At 43.8% G+C, this 15,998-nt stretch overlaps 1 protein-coding gene across 1 annotated transcript in view; it reads right to left on the bottom strand.

Moving 5' to 3' along the window:
- Window positions 1-6,141: 6,141 nt before the first annotated feature.
- LOC141105853 (alpha-2-macroglobulin-like) overlaps window positions 6,142-15,998 on the bottom strand; it is a 368,197-nt gene continuing 358,340 nt past the window's right edge. The window contains exons 34-35 of the mRNA XM_073595997.1: window positions 12,067-12,108; window positions 6,142-6,349 (exon numbers count right to left, since the gene is read on the bottom strand). Coding sequence (XP_073452098.1) covers window positions 6,306-6,349; window positions 12,067-12,108 — 86 coding nt within the window. The 3' untranslated portion in view covers window positions 6,142-6,305. The remainder of the gene's footprint in view (window positions 6,350-12,066; window positions 12,109-15,998) is intronic.

Genomic DNA, 15,998 nt, shown 5'->3' with positions numbered 1-15,998 from the left:
TACGTCTTCTTTGCCTTGGAATACGATTTGGACATTTGTCTGATCCTTCCATTCATCGGGTGATGTCAGTACAGCCCTGGGAACACTTTATTTAGCATTAGTTTGCATTGTGGATTTTATGTATCATGCTCTGTTTCCATTATAATCAAGCAGTTATCATTTCCTGGGGCACCAATGCATTGATGCTGCAGCAGATACAGATCATTTTTTTGTTGATGCAATTTGACTTTTCTTTTGCCATGTGATTATTTTTCACATGTACACGCTGCACTATCTTGCTAATTAGGTCCATGTGGTGTTGGTGCACATACCACTCCTCTGTAACCTATTCCTTTGGGTTTAGCTAATGAGGAATGACTAGATTGTGTGAATTAGGGAGGAGCCGAACACCCCGCAGGTTCGGTTTGCAGCAGAACATGCGAACAGGCTAAAAATTTGTTTGAACACGCGAACACCGTTAAAGTCTATGGGACACGAATGTGAAAAATCAAAAGTGCTAATTTTAAAGGCTTATATGCAAGTTATTGCCATAAAAAAGTGTTTGGGGACCCGGGTCCTGCCCCAGGGGATATGTATCAATGCAAAAAAATATTTTAAAAATTGATGTTTTTTCGGAAGCAGTCATTTTAATAATGCTTAAAGTAAAACAATAAAATGGAAATATTCCTTTAAATATCGTGCCTGGGGGATGTCCTTACTATGCCTGTAAAGTAGCGCATTTTTCCCGTGTTTAGAACAATACTACAGCAAAATTACATTGATATCTTGTTCTCTCTTCTTTTTGTTTTGTTAATTGATGTAGAAATATCCCTGTTTAGTTCAGAAATACACATTTTTTTGTAGTTTAGTTTGCAATCAAAATTTGAAAAGAGCCTTTCCCTTGTGTTATGAGCATTTAAGCCTTGTTGCCATGGGTTTTAGGTGTGTTCTTGACTAATGTCAGCCTCAAAATTTAATAGCTGTTTATTCACATGGATGTGTTGTGGTGCATCAAAATGTGTTGGGTGCTGACATGCATCTACCTAGGGGGCCATTAGACATGAATAGGATAACCCTCCAAAAGCATATAAGCACATGTCAATGCTAAATTTATTTGGCACGCATAGGGGTGAATTCAGAGGAATGCATTTCCACTACTTGTATTGCTGAAATTAGAACAAATCATGTAAACGGAGCTCTAACATGGATTGCAGAGTGCATCTCATTAATCTGATGGTTGAATTGATCTAGTGAGTCCATGAACTAGTAAAGTGGTCTAGGGCCCTACCATTTCATTAGAGGGATCTTGTGCTTAGACATCACATCCTACATCCACGAATCTCACTCTGGCAGCACTAAAAGACCCAAGAGGGGTTCTAACCTTTCCCCGCTCTGTTACAAAAACTGTCTGACCTTCTACTTAACCCTTTCTCAGCCCCTTCTGGCAGCCTTTATACTGAGTCATAAGACAGAACTAAACCCGCCTATCTTTCTCAGCCAAGGAAGCTGCCTTCTCGGCCTCTCATTGATCTTCATGTAGAACCCTTCTAGATAGGTGCTAGGATTAGGTATGCAGTTTTGTTGTTAGGTAAATTCAGCATTGCTCACTTTAATCGGTGAGGCTGAGCGGATTATTCTGGTCAGTTCAGAGTTTCAGCTGTTGCATGTTTGATTGCTTCCTCTGCTTTCTAGAGAACTCTGGATCTCTGTAGAAAATAGGTGTAGACTGTAGAGCAAGGTAAAATGAGCAACATGAATATTTATACAGTCTTGGCCAATCCCAGGCAGGGTGTCCCTGAAGGCTGATGGGAGTCTGTATATATACTCTCAGACACAGAGAGGAACATAGCGTAAGGGGGACTGGCTGCCCCCTTAGACTATCCTGCCTTGTGCTTGTGAGGTGCTGGGGCTTTAGGTGGGTCACTAGAGGGCCTGCTGTGCTGAAGTTACAAAGAGCTGATTGAGAGGCTGTCGTCTGAAGATGTAGTCTGATATCACAGGAGAAAGGTGTTGCATGGATGTTGGAAAGAGGCAACCAACTTTCCAAGGACATTTGCGAGTACAGACTGCTGTGAGAAATCTTTCTGGGCTGCTGCCACCCCTCTGTGCTAGAGAGTCAGCTGTGTGTTTGTGTAGCCAGAGCAACGACCCCCTCGCTACCAGAGCACCTGTCACCTTTGTCAAGTACCCCACTTCATGACCAGCTGTTATACATTTCCCACCAGTTCATAGTTACCCATGGCAACTGCTCTCCAACTTCAATTGTCCTGCTTAACTTTTTAGTAGTAGGCTCACTTCCTACCCTATGTGTGCTTTAAAGGCCCTATTCTTCAGATACACCATGTACCACATGCACCACTTTGAATAACTTAAGACCAGGCATGAAACAGTTAATTCAACTTTGCTGAGCATTCAGCAGCACAGCACACATGAAACAGAGTTCAGCCCTAACTAACTAAGGCCCCTTTCCCATGTGCAAACTATATGTTCGTATTTCATCCATCCGTTTTCGGATGAAATATGGACATACATGCATCCCTATGGGATAGCGGGTGTCAGAGGATGAACATCCGCTGACACCCAATATCATCCGTCTCCGCTATGGTCTGATTCTGCAGACGGAGGAAAATCCTATTTTTCTATCCGTTTGCAGAGCGGATCGGATGAGCACGGACAGACGGTCCGTGTTCATCTGATCCCCCATAGGGGAGAGGGGAGATCTGACAGGGCGGTCCCTGCACAGGCATCTGACAGGGCGGTGTGCAGGGACCGCCCTGTCATCCGCCGGCTAAGCGGGGATCAACGGAGCGATCCCCGTTGAGCAAGTGGATGTTCACGGGTCGGATCAACACGGATCCGCACGTGTGAAAGGGGCCTAATGCAGGCTGTCGAGGTTCATAATTTCCAGAGAAGCAAAGTCCATTCAGCAAAAGTCCAGTAAGGCTCGATTCACATCTATGCATGTTGCTTTTGAGTGTTTCTGCAATGCTTTTTGCTGTGCTTTTATTTACTGTGATTTTACTTTTTTGAATTGGCTTTTTTGCACCTTTTTTTTTTGCTTTACATTCACTGTATATAACCGGCTGCTAAGGAGCACACGGGAAGCCGGCCGCCATGTCCTTAACAACCGATGAGTAATCAGCTGTCAGCGGGATTCCTCGCTGACAGCTGAATGTAAGAAAAAAGATTGGGCAGCTAAAAAAATTCAAGAAAAAAAACGGAGTGGGCCCCTCAAAATCATATCAGACTCTTATCCGAGCACACAGCCTGGCAGGACAGGAAAGGGGGGAGAGGGAGCGCCCCCCCCCCTCCTGAACCATACCAGGCCACATGCACTCAACATGGGGGGTGGTCCCCATGTTGATGAGGACAAGGGCCTCTTCCCCACAAATCTGAGCTGTTGTTGTGGAGGTTTGAAGGCAGGAGGCTTATCGGATTATGGAAGCCCTCTTTAACAAGCGGGGCCCCAGATCCCGCCCTCCCCCCATGTGAATGAGTAAGGGGTACATTTTACCCCTACCCATTCACCCCAAAAAAGTAGTGTAGACAAGAGCTTTTGATAGGTCCTTTATTAAAAATGTCTTCTTCCTCTGGTCTTCCTCTTACACTGCTGCTGCCACTGCCGACCCGCAGAAAATTTAAAAAAAAAGGATCCTCCTTTTGAACAGCTCCTGCTGTTCCGTCCACTCTGACATCTGACATTTCTTATATAACTATGGTGTGTGGCCATCGGGTGACGTCATCCAGAGACCCCGCCCATTTTGATGTCACCAATTGGGGCATGATGTGTCTGTGACCTCACAAAGGGACAGGGTCTCCGGATGATGTCGCCCGATGGCCACGCCTCACAGATATATAAGAAATGTCAGACGTTGCAGTGGACAGAAAAGTGGGAGCCAGCGTCAGAGGAGGATCGCTTTTTTATTTTCACCTGCGTCAGCGGTGGTAGCAGTGATGGAGGAAGCAGACCAGAGGAAGAAGTGGAGGAAGAAGACATTTTTAATAAAGGACTTGTCAAAAACTGTCTCTTGTTTTTTGTTACACTACACAACTTTTTTTTGGGTGAATGGGTAGGGGTACATTGTACTTCATACTCATTCACATAGAGGGGGAGTCCCCTTGTTAAAGGTAGCTTCCAAAATCCAATAAGCCCCTTGCCCGTAGAACCCCACAATCACAGCCCAGGATTGTGGGGAAGAGGCCCTTGTGATTGTGGGGATCACCCCCTCATGTTGAGTGCATGTGGTCTGGTATGATTCAGGAGGGGGGCACTCGCTCCTCCCCTCCTTTCCTGGCCTGCCAGGCTGCGTACTCGGATAAGGGTCCGTTATGGATTTTGGCGGGGGAAGCCCCCACCATTTTTTTTTTTCAAAGGGGTGGGGGTGTCCTCTCAAAATCCATACCAGACTGAAGGGTATGGTTTTGGGGGGAACTGCATGCCGTTTTTCTTCTTGCATTTTCTTTAGCTGACAGCTGATGACTCATCGGTTGTTAAGGCTTCCCGGCTCACTCCTTAGCAACCATGTAAAGCAAAAAAACCTGCAAATTGCAGTAAAAATGCAGTACTCGCGTTTTGAATGCGGGTATATTACAGTCTATTACATGCAAAATGCTGCATGCACAAACATGCATTGATATGAACGTGTTCCATAGGAACCCATGTTTTAAAAATGATGTCCTGCGTTTCTGCAAAAAGCATGAAAGAACACATTGGTGTGAATGGAGCCTAATGGTAGGTTCCTTGTTCAGGAAGAATTACGGCAGGGTGCCCCAGAAGGGGACCACATCCTTAAAGCGGAGATCCGCTGAAAAAAAAATATTAAAAGTCAGCAGTTACAAATACTGCAGCTGCTGACTTTTAATATATGGACACTTACCTGTCCAGGGAGCCCGCGATGTTGGCAGCTGAAGCCGATCTGTCCGTCGGCTCTCGGCTGCTGCTGCCGCCATTCTCGGTAGGGGAATAAGGAAGTGAAGCCGTGCGGCTTCACTTCCTGGTTCCCTACTGCGCATGCGCAACTCGCGATGTGCGTCCTCTCTGGTCCCTGCTGTGTTCTGGGACCTGTGTGTCTCCCAGAATACAGCGGGGGAGGACAGAGTTGGCGCCAGAAGTGGCGTAGGTCACCGCAAGTGCTTCGGTGATCTATGCCAGGAAGTGGGAGCAAATACCTGTATTAGACAGGTATCTGCTCCCTCCTCCCCCTTGAAAGGTGCCAAATGTGACGGGGGGGAGGAATCCAAAAAGTTAAATTTTTGGGTGGAACTCCATTTTAAGAAGGACTACATGTTGAAGCAGTTCTTCCTCTGTAAAGCCCATGTGGAATCAAGAGAGAGAGCGAGCTCTGAGGCCTCCACTGTGGCTTACAGCAGGGGCCAGGACCCAGAAAGCCCAGGAAAGAGTCTACACACAGGTAACCCCTTCCCATCCTGGGCAACCTGTAACTGTTTACATAGCTACACAGTGCAATTATTACAACAGCAAGAATACATTCAATGGCCCTCCACAAGCACCTGCTTACACTCTCTAAATGAATGGAACTTTTGTATAATAGTGACAAGTGGCAAAGTGCATCACATCAGTCTGAATAAAAAAAAAAGAGTATATATTTAGGCTAACATTCATCCTAGCCCAGATCTGTTCCTTAGCTAGAGTGCGCACATAGAAGAAAATTTCAACATGGAGAACAGGGGAGGTAGAGTAGCCTTTTTTTCAACATTTTTGGCCTTTTTTTGTTTATTTAGCAAAATTTCAAAAAAAAAAAAACAAGTGGTGATTAAATACCATCAAAAGAAAACTCAATTTGTGTGAAAGAAAATGATAAAAATTTCCTATGGGTACAGTTTTGCATGACCGTGTAATTTTCATTCAAAGTGCAACAGCGCTGAAAGCTGAAAACTGGCCAGGGCAGGAAGGGGATATAAGTGCCCTGTAATGAAGTGGTTAACAATTTATTTTTACGGAGACAGAATTTTAACTAAAGAGAATTAAACATTTTCTTGTAAGTGAGGAAATGTTTTCATTTGTTTTTACCCCATTGGAGGGACCCCCCCCCCTCATTTCCCCACTTGGATAAACATTTTAATGAAGACTAGAAGTGTAAAGTATAGAAAAAAAAAGACAAGAACTAAAATGTGTTACTAACGTAAAAACACAATACAACATTTGGGCAGAGTGTTCATGACTTTATTAAAGTTTGAATTACAGACAAGTAAAATAATTGACTTTTTTCCCTTTTACATACAGGTCAATATGTAAAGAGTATTCAATTCGAATGAATTATGGTCTTCATAGACACTCTTTCTATTCATTAGTGAGCTTCTTCAGTTTATTGAACTTCATTGCCATCATGGACTTCTGCAACTTCAATTCCTGTGACAAGGATAATGTAAATTGGATATTAGTAAGAGACTAAAAGTATATCTATCTATCTAAAGCCACCTTTTTTCTGTGTGTGTCTACAGGACAGAAGTGAAGGGAGATCTCTCTCTGCTAGGAGTGATACTCATACATCAGTACAGAGTGCAAAAGGCCTTCTTGACCACTTGCCGACCGGCCCATGCCTATATACGTCGGCAAAGTGGCACGTTCCTGCGAAACCCCGTATGGGTACGTTGTCCCCTTTAAGACCCATAGCAGGTGCACGTGCGCGTCCGCTTTACTCGGCTGGCTGGCGCGATCGCCGCCGGCCACCCGTGATCACGGGAACAAGAGCCAGCACGGGGATTTGTGTGTGTAAACACACAAATCCCTGTTCTGACAGGGGAGGAGATACAGATCATCTGCTCCTGCTAAGTGGGAACAATGATCTGGCTCCTCCTCTAGTCAGTACTATTCCCTCACAGTTAGAAACACACCTAGGGAACACATTTAACCCCTTGATTGCCCCCTAGTGTTAACCCCTTCCCTGTCAGTGACATTTACACAGTAATCAGTGCATTTTTATAGCACTGATCGCTGTATAAATGTCAATGGTCCCAAAAATGTGTCAAAAGTGTCCGATCTGTCCGCCGCAATGTTGCAGTACCGCTAAAAATAGCACATCACCGCCATTACTAGTAAAAAATAAATAAATAAATAAAAATGCTATAAATCTTTCCCATAGTTTGTAGACACTATAACTTTAGCGCAAACCAATCAATATTGTGATTTGATTTTTACCAAAAATATGTAGAAGAATATATATTGGCCTAAACTGATGAAAAAATTTGAAAATAGTTTTTTAAAAACATTTTTGGGGATATTTATTATAGGAAAAAATAAAAAATATTGTTTTTTTTTCAAAATTGTTGCTCTTTTTTTGTTTATAGGGTAAAAAAAAAAAAAAAAAACGCAGAGGTGATCAAATAACACAAAAAGATTTGTGGGAAAAAAAAGGACGTCAATTTTGTTGGGGTACAGCATTGCACGACCGCGCAATTGTCAGTTAAAGCAACGCAGTGCCGTATCGCAAAAAATGGCCTCGTCATTAAGCAGGAAAATCTTCCAGTGCTTAAAGGGGTTGTAAAGGTTTATTTATTTATTTTTGTTAAAAATAACAAACATATCATACTTACCTCCACTGTGCAGTTCGTTTTGCACAGAGTGGACCCAATCCTCATCTTCGGGGGTCCCTCGGCGGCTGTCTCGGCTTCTCCCTTCAAGAGCTAACCCCCCTCTGGGAAGCGCTCTCCCAAGGAGGTTAGCTTGCGGGAGCGCTCCGATGTGATACAGTCGACGGCCACAGCCTCCGAGTGTGTCACTCGGCTCCGCCCCCGGTGCGCCGTGTCATTGATTTGATTGACAGCGGCGGGAGCCAATGGCTGCGCTGCTATCAATCATCCAATGAAGCACAAGAGCTGGGGGAAAGCAATGCGGGATCAGGGCTCAGGTACTGTAAAACGGGGGCTCGGGGGGGCCGGAGAGTGCAAGGTGTTTTTTCACGCATTAAGGTGAAAAAACACAAAGCTTTACAACCTCTTTAAGTGGTTAACTTGAGTTTGTCACTGTTAGGGCCCTTTCACACTGGGGCGGTTTGCAGGCGCTATTGCGCTAATAATAGCGCCTGCAAACCGACCCGAAGGTGCCGCTGCTTTGATTCCAGTGTGAAAGCCCTGGAGCGGTGCGCTAGCAGGACGGGAAAAAAGTCCTTCTAGCAGCATCTTCGGAGCGGTGAAGGAGCGGAGTGTATACAGCTCCTTCACCGCTCCTGCCCATTGAAATCAATGGGACAGCGCGGCTATACCACCAGCAGAGACGCTTTGCGGTGGTATTTAACCCTTTCTCGCCGCTAGCGGGGGGTAAAACCGTCCCACTAGCGGCCGAATACCGATGGTAAAGCGCCGCTTACAATAGCGGTGCTTTACCGCTGACGCCGCCCCAGTGGGAAAGGGCCCTTAGAGGATGGCACGTATCTGTATTTCCTAAAGGCATGGGACAGGTGACAAATGTGTGTGCTAATGAAGCAGAATTGAGAGCAGTGACAACTTTCTATAGGGCTCAATGGGACATGACTGATAAAATCTATCCTTTGCCATCGTAAAACTGTTGATTTACAAAAGGCAAATAGACTGTGAACTTTCCAAGTGTAGTTGTGCTCATTTTCCACAGGGCTTAGTAAACGTGGTGAAGCTTCACTTTGTAACTAATACCTAATCGGGTGCAAGGAAAAATAAACAGCATTTTGCTGCTCATGTTTGAATGATGGAAATCAGCAGAGCTTCACCACATTCACTAAGCTGTAGAGAAAATTTGCAAAGTGCACAGTCTATTTGTCTTTACTAATGTAAAGTATGACCAAGACCTGCATTTCCCATTCTGGATGAGAAAATCTATGATAGAAAATAGGTCTTGAGCTGGTTAAAATGAATCTGGTAACCTATTTGAAGTGTTTGCTGGTGGTGATTGAATGGATTTACTGGTCTTTCCCAGGGTTAGTCCCCTCCCACTACTCTGCCTTCATGCTGAGTCACACAATAAAGTTCCCTATGGAAGGCTATGATGAAGCTTTGTAAGCATAAGCCAAGGTGTAGGGCAGGGGCAGCCTGTTCATTAAGGGCGCTTTAAGGGCCCATTCAAGACGCCGGATGCATGGATTCCACTGAGGGGGGGGTGTGATTTTTTTGAAGCACCGGTTAGAGCCAGAGGCTCTAACAGGCTTCAAAATAGGGTTGGCTCGGGGCACAGAGAATGTGCTCGGAAGCCCACCCAGGTGCGTGAGAATAGCGAATAAATATTCACTGTTCTCACACTAAATATCTTCCCTGCCAATGGCGCCGGTTTTAAAAAAATATACAGTATTCAGAATCACCATTTTCGGCGATCTGAATACTTTGAAGTGCAAAGGAGTGATCGGGGATCTTTTAGACCCCCGATCTCTCCATAAAGAGTACCTGTCACCACCTATTCTCTCACAAGGGATGTTTACATTCCTTGTGACAGCAATAAAAGTGATCACATTTTTTATTTTTATTTTTTTAAACACAATTTATTAATATAAAAATAAATAAAATAAATAAGAAAAAAACATTTTTTAACGCGCCCCCGTCCCTGCGAGCTCGCGCAGCAAAGAAAACACATACAGAGGTCGCGCCCAAATATGTAAACGCTGTTCAAATCACACATGTGAGGCATCGCCGCGATCGTCAGAGCGAGAGCAATAATTCTAGCACTAGAACTCCTCTGTAACTCTAACCTGGTAACCGTAAAATAAATTTAAAGCGTTGCCTATGGAGATTTCTAGGTACCGTAGTTTGTCGCCATTTTACGAGTGCGTGCAATTATAAAGCATGACATGTTTGGTATCTATTTAGTCAGCGTAACATCATCTTTCACAATATACAAAAAAATTTGGCTAACTTTACTGTTTGTTTTTTTGCGTTTAAAACACTGCTGCACAAATACCATGTGACATAAAATATTCCAACAATCGCCATTTTATTCTCTAGATTCTCTGCTAAAAAATATATATAATGTTTCAGGGCTCTAAGTAATTTTCTAGCAAAAAATATGGATTTTAACTTGTAAATACCAAATGTCAAAAATAGGCTTAGTCATGAAAGGGTTAATGCAGTTTTAACACCTCACAGTTTTGAATGTTAAGCAGGAGACAAGAGGAATATATAAAAGAGCAAAGCTACACCAATTAATATGGTGATATGGAAAGGCCCGAAGGAAAAGTAAAGAAGAAATAAGAGCAGTGCTACATGAAATGGGACCCTGTAGGCTGGGCTAGTGAGGTGTCACGGTCCCTACCCTGCCATGCAGACAGCCAGGCGTGGTCACGCCCCAAGTGGCTCAAAGAGGTATTGAACCTATGACTGCCTGTTTAGTGCTCCTGTTACTTTGCCTCTGAGCCACACCTCAGTTCATTTCAGCCTGCTTTCCAGCTTTGCCTAGTTCTGCATGAAATACTAGGGCCATACTCTGGATCTTGTTGCAATTATTACCTGTCACTCCTGGTTCAGCTGAGGCAGTTTATCCAATAAAACACTGCCTGTCAGACCTACACATACCTGACTGACGAGCCCGATACAGCAGGGGAAGGTTTCCCCTACGTATTTGGTTCCTGGCCCCTGGTAGTATGAACAGGAGGCACGGGAGCACAGAATGGTATGAGAGTCTGGCGGGTGACTTGCGGAAGTAAGGCCCAGGATCATGGTGCACGTGGACTGGAGATCCTTGGTAAGCTGGAGCACAGGCAGCAGATGCAGAGCAGGAGCAGGGTAGGCAGGTCCAGTCACAGGCAGAGTTGGCAACAGGCGGGTAGCACAGTACAAGGGAGCAGGCAGGTTCAGAGTCCAGGTCACAGGCAGGGTTGGCAACAGGCAGGCAGCGTAATACAAAGGAGCAGGCAGATTCAAGGTCAAAGGCAGGCCGGGGTCAGATGCAGGCAGACAGCAGAAAGTAATCCAATAGATAAGCCAGGTATCAAGGAGATCAAACGTTCAGACAGGTTAACAGGAAGCACGGATACTGGGAGCTGCAGATCGGACAGCACTGAGCAAAGTGCACCAACAGTGCACCACACCAACACCGTGGTCTGTTCTGTTCCGGGAGCTTCTCTGACACTGCCTCACTCTGAGGGCTTTGTCAGTTCATTGTCTACTGTTTTGCCTAAAGTTCCTGTGTTCCAGTTACAGTGTTCCAAGACTGACTCCGGCTTCTGACCCTGGCTCTGCTAATCGTTTATTCTGACTTCTGGAATCCCTGACTACGGCTTTACTTCGACTATCCTTTGGCAAATTCCTGCCAAACCCCCGAGCACAGATTCACAACCGAGGTAGATTATCTCTTTGTTACTGTGGGCTCTATCTATTTGCAAGGGTGAGCGTACATCTCTGCGCCATGGACTCCAACCAAGGTAAGCCCTTACATGAGGGTTAAATTATTTCCTGAAGTCAACTTGAGCTCACAGGTGAGTGGTCAGAGCGGTGTGAGGGGGAGGCAGTGCAGAGAGGAGGTCAGAGGTGCAGACTTCCTGTCAGCACACGAGGATAGGAAAAGCTCCCGCCCTAATTATTTGAGATTGGTTGCATGGAAAATTGATAATGTTGGTTTGTTTTTCTGTCTTTCTTGTTTTCTTTTTGTGTTTTATTTTCTTTTAGGAAGGCGGTTGGGTCTTTGGAGGCATTTGGAAGTAAAATGATGGAATTAAAGGTTTGGGACACATCTGAGGTATGGGTCCCCGGTGAATGCCAGTTACATGGTTAACTGGGAGTTTATGGTTGGGACACATCTGAGGTATGGGTCCCCGGTGAATGCCAGTTACGTGGTTAACTGGGAGTTTATGGTTATCTGCTGAAGGTGGTTCGTCCCCAAGTCGGATGCAAAGCAACATAAGTGGGTAAGCAGATATAAGGTAAAGAGTTGGATACGAAGTGCCTCCAAGGATCGGCAACCAAAAAGTTTATGCTTTGTTTTGGTTTATACTGTTAATTATTTTATTTAATAAAGGGGCCGTTAACGGACTGTTTTATCCCAACCTTTGGTGTAAGACTATTTTGAGTAGCAATAATAAGGGGCTACAATATGGGTCAAAAATTATGGGTATTAGTGGTAAAATATAAGACAGTATACATAGGGGTTACCTTTTCATGTACATTCCTTACCTGAACTACAAGGTGCTTTATATTCAACATACGCAATGACTTCTGTAGAAAAAAAAAGGACAATTGGTTAATCATTTTATATATATATATATATATATCTATATATATATAGATATATATATAGATATATATCTATATATATATCTATATCTATATATTTTGCTACATTACATAGTTACATAGTAGGTGAGGTTGGAAAAAGACACAAGTCCATCAAGTCCAACCTATGTGCGTGATTATATGTCAGTATTACATTGTATATCCCTGTATGTTATGGTCATTCAGGTGCTTATCTAATAGTTTTTTGAAACTATCGATGCTTCGCACTGAAACCACCACCTGTGAAAGTGAATTTTGCATCAGTAAAGAACCCTCTATGCAGTCTACGGTTAAACCTCTTTTCTTCTAATTTTAATGAGTGGCCACGTGTCGTATTAAACTCCCTTCCATGGAAAAGTTGCATCCCTATTGTGGGGTCACCAGTATGGTATTTGTAAATTAAAATCATATCCCTTCTCAAGCTTCTTCTCCAGAGAGAATAAGTTCAGTGCTCGCAACCTTTCTTCATAACTAATATACTCTAGACTCTTTATTAGCTTTGTTGCCCTTCTTTGTACTCGCTCCATTTACAGTACATCCTTCCTGAGGACTGGTGCCCAGAACTGGACACCATACTCCAGATGAGTCTTGTAGAGTGGGAGAATTATTGTTTTATCTCTTGAGTTAATCCCCTTTTTAATGCATGCCAATATTCTGTCTGCTTTGTTAGCAGCAGCTTGGCGTTGCATACAATCACTGAGCCTATCATCTACTAGGACCCCAGGTCCTTTTCCATCCTTGATTCCGCCAGAGGTTCTCCCCCCAGTGAGTAGATTGCATTCATATTTTTGTCACCCAAATGCATTATTTAAAATTTTTCCACATTAAACCTCATTTGCCATGTAGTTTAGTTGCCCACCCCATTAATTTGTTCAGATCTTCTTGCAAGGTTTCCACACCTTGTGGAGAAGTTATTGCCCTGCTTAGCTTAGTATCGTCCGCAAATACAGAGATTGAACTGTTTACCCCATCCTCCAGGTCATTTATGAACTAATTAAATAGGATTGGTCCCAGCACAGAACCCTGGGGGGGCCCCACTTTCCACCCCTGACCATTCTGAGTACTCCCCATTTATCACCACCCTCTGAACTCGCCCTTGTAGCCAGTTTTCAATCCATGTACTCACCCTATGGTCCATGCCAAAGGACCTTATTTTGTACAGTAAACGTTTATGGGGAACTGTGTCAAATGCTTTTGCAAAATCCAGATAAACCATGTCTACGGGCCTTTCTTTATCTAGATGGCAGCTCACCTCCTTAAAGAATGTTAATAGATTGGTTTGGCAAGAACGATTCTTCATGAAACCATGCTGATGACTGCTAATAATACCGTTTTCATTACTAAAATCTTGTATATAGTCCCTTATCATCCTCTCCAAGAGCTTGCATACTATTGATCTTAGCTGCCCTAATTGCACCCTTACATTTCTTGTTGCATTCTTTGTAAAGTCTGAATGCTGATGATGGTCCCTCAGCCTTGTATTTTTTGAAGGCCTTCTCCTTTGCTTTTATATGCATTTTTACATTGGAGTTAAGCCCTCCAGGACTTTTGTTCGCTCTTTTAAATTTATTTCCCAATGGGATGCACTGGCTAATGCCCTTATTTAATATGCTCTTAAAGCAAACCCATCTCTCCTCCGTGTTCTTTGTTCCTAAGTTTTTATCCCAATTTTATAATAATAAGAATAAGAAACTAATCTTTAGTGCTTTTCCATTAATCAGGTTTATTCTATGCATTTTCGGATTTAGACCTTGAGGGGCCCGGGACACTTCAAGATAGGGGACCCTTCAATATAGAAATTAAATTATATGGCAAATAAAAGTGAACTGAAATGAATGATAAATCCCACACCTGTCCCAAATTTGACCAATCTCATAATTTTGGGTAAAACTTGCTAACAAAGTTTTATTCAAGATCACAGTGTCGGATTTGCCTCTTGATTAAATCAGAGTCAAGCGGGAGAGTGAGCTTCTCTCATGTTTCTCGCTACAATAAATCAATGCTGTTCATTCATTCAACTTCACTCCCACTTGATGGTGTTGGAGCTGTTGGCTGGCACTTTCCAACATCTTTCTAACTTTTCCATTGTCCCACCCACTTGTCTCTAAACTAGGCAATAAATTCCATGACACAGTCAAGTTAAAACAAACATCTCGAATAGTAAAATAATATTAGAAGTTGAAATGTAAAACATCTCCCTGAAAACCTCATCCCTTTATTTGCCTCTGAAGTCAAGCTTAACTGCTCCGTATCCTGACACCCACACACTTTGGTAATTTGTTTTAATAATAAATCTAATTTTATCATTATAATTTTTTTATAAAGGAAGTACCTCTATGTCAGGGGGGCCTGGGGTACTTGTCCCTTTTGCCCCCCTTATGAACCCTGCACTGATTATGAAGGGAGGAGGATGGGAGTGTTTGGAGAGCTGGATTTTCTTGATATACTTTTTCCTAAGCAGATTTGGGCAGGGTCACAAAGTCATAAAGCCCCCCCCCCCCCCCCCCACCACCAAAAAAAAAAAATATAATAACTACAATGTTCTTTAAGATCTTTATGCACCTTATCTCTTTCTATAGACCGCACTACTTTTATAGCCTCTCAATACTCACCACATAAATAATTGCCTGTGTAAAGGCTAGAAGGATATGAGGCTAGTGATTGACTGGACTGAATAGGTGTGTATACCATGTGAAAGTGGGTACCAGCCATCTCTTGAAAGTATTTTTATATCTTATCTGCTCAACACTTTTAAAGACTATTTATTGATTTTAAAACAAGTTAATTTTTTAGACGTTTAACGGACCTTATGTAGAAATGTTTCATTATTTGAGTGTAGCGGTACCCCTGTAGAGGGGCTGCTGGTTGTTGTGGTCCGTCTCTCACACAGTCTTCAGACACTCATCAGTCAAGAAGCAGTCCTTTTACTTTGTTTTTTTATGTTTTATTGGGGGCGGAATAAACTTGGATGGGGATAAGAGAGAAATAGGATGCCCACTTGATTGAAGAAAAAAAGATAAAGAATTGGGACTTCAACTATATACAGTCTCTGTATATTCCCTTCCAACTGCAGCACATCACTTGATTGCCGGTCTCACTCTCCAGCACATCACTTGATTGCTGGTCTCACTCTCCAGCACATCACTTGATTGCTGACCTCACTCTCCAGCACATCACTTGATTGCTGATCTCACTCTCCAGCACATCACTTGGTTCCTCACTTCCAGGACCAGCTTGCACTATGTTTTAGGCCTGACACTGGCTCTGCCAGGCCTTAGCAAATGCCCTTTGCAGGGCATAGGCACTCCACTGGTCTGCACCCATCCCAGACTGCAATCTCAGTCCTCTCAGGCGTGCCTCCCCAGTCCTCCTGATTGTGTGAACACACACCAGCCCTCCTGGTTGCACTCTGTGGAACTCCTGGAGACTTGCCTGGCAGTGTTCTCCTGCTGTCCCCTCTTGCTCCTTCTGTGCTTCCTGGTCAGGACACCTCTGTGGGTTATAAGATGGTCCTGTCCGCACCCGAGCCCAGGCCCACGGTCACTCCCCCCCCAGACTGGGGAGCTCCCTCAAAGGCCTCGACAGCCTAATGCCCCGTACACACGGTCGGACATTGATCGGACATTCCGATAACAAAATCCATGGATTTTTTCCGACGGATGTTGGCTGAAACTTGTCTTGCATACACACGGTCACACAAAGTTGTCGGAAAATCCGATCATTCTGAACGCTGTGACGTAAAACACGTACGTTGGGTCTATAAACGGGGCAGTAGCCAATAGCTTTCATCTCTTTATTTATTCTGAGCATGCGTGGCACTTTGTGCGTCGGAT

This window comes from Aquarana catesbeiana, linkage group LG08 (assembly GCF_042186555.1).
Source record: "Aquarana catesbeiana isolate 2022-GZ linkage group LG08, ASM4218655v1, whole genome shotgun sequence".
NCBI classification, from domain to species: Eukaryota; Metazoa; Chordata; class Amphibia; order Anura; family Ranidae; genus Aquarana; species Aquarana catesbeiana.
This window is presented reverse-complemented; position numbering and strand designations above follow the sequence as displayed.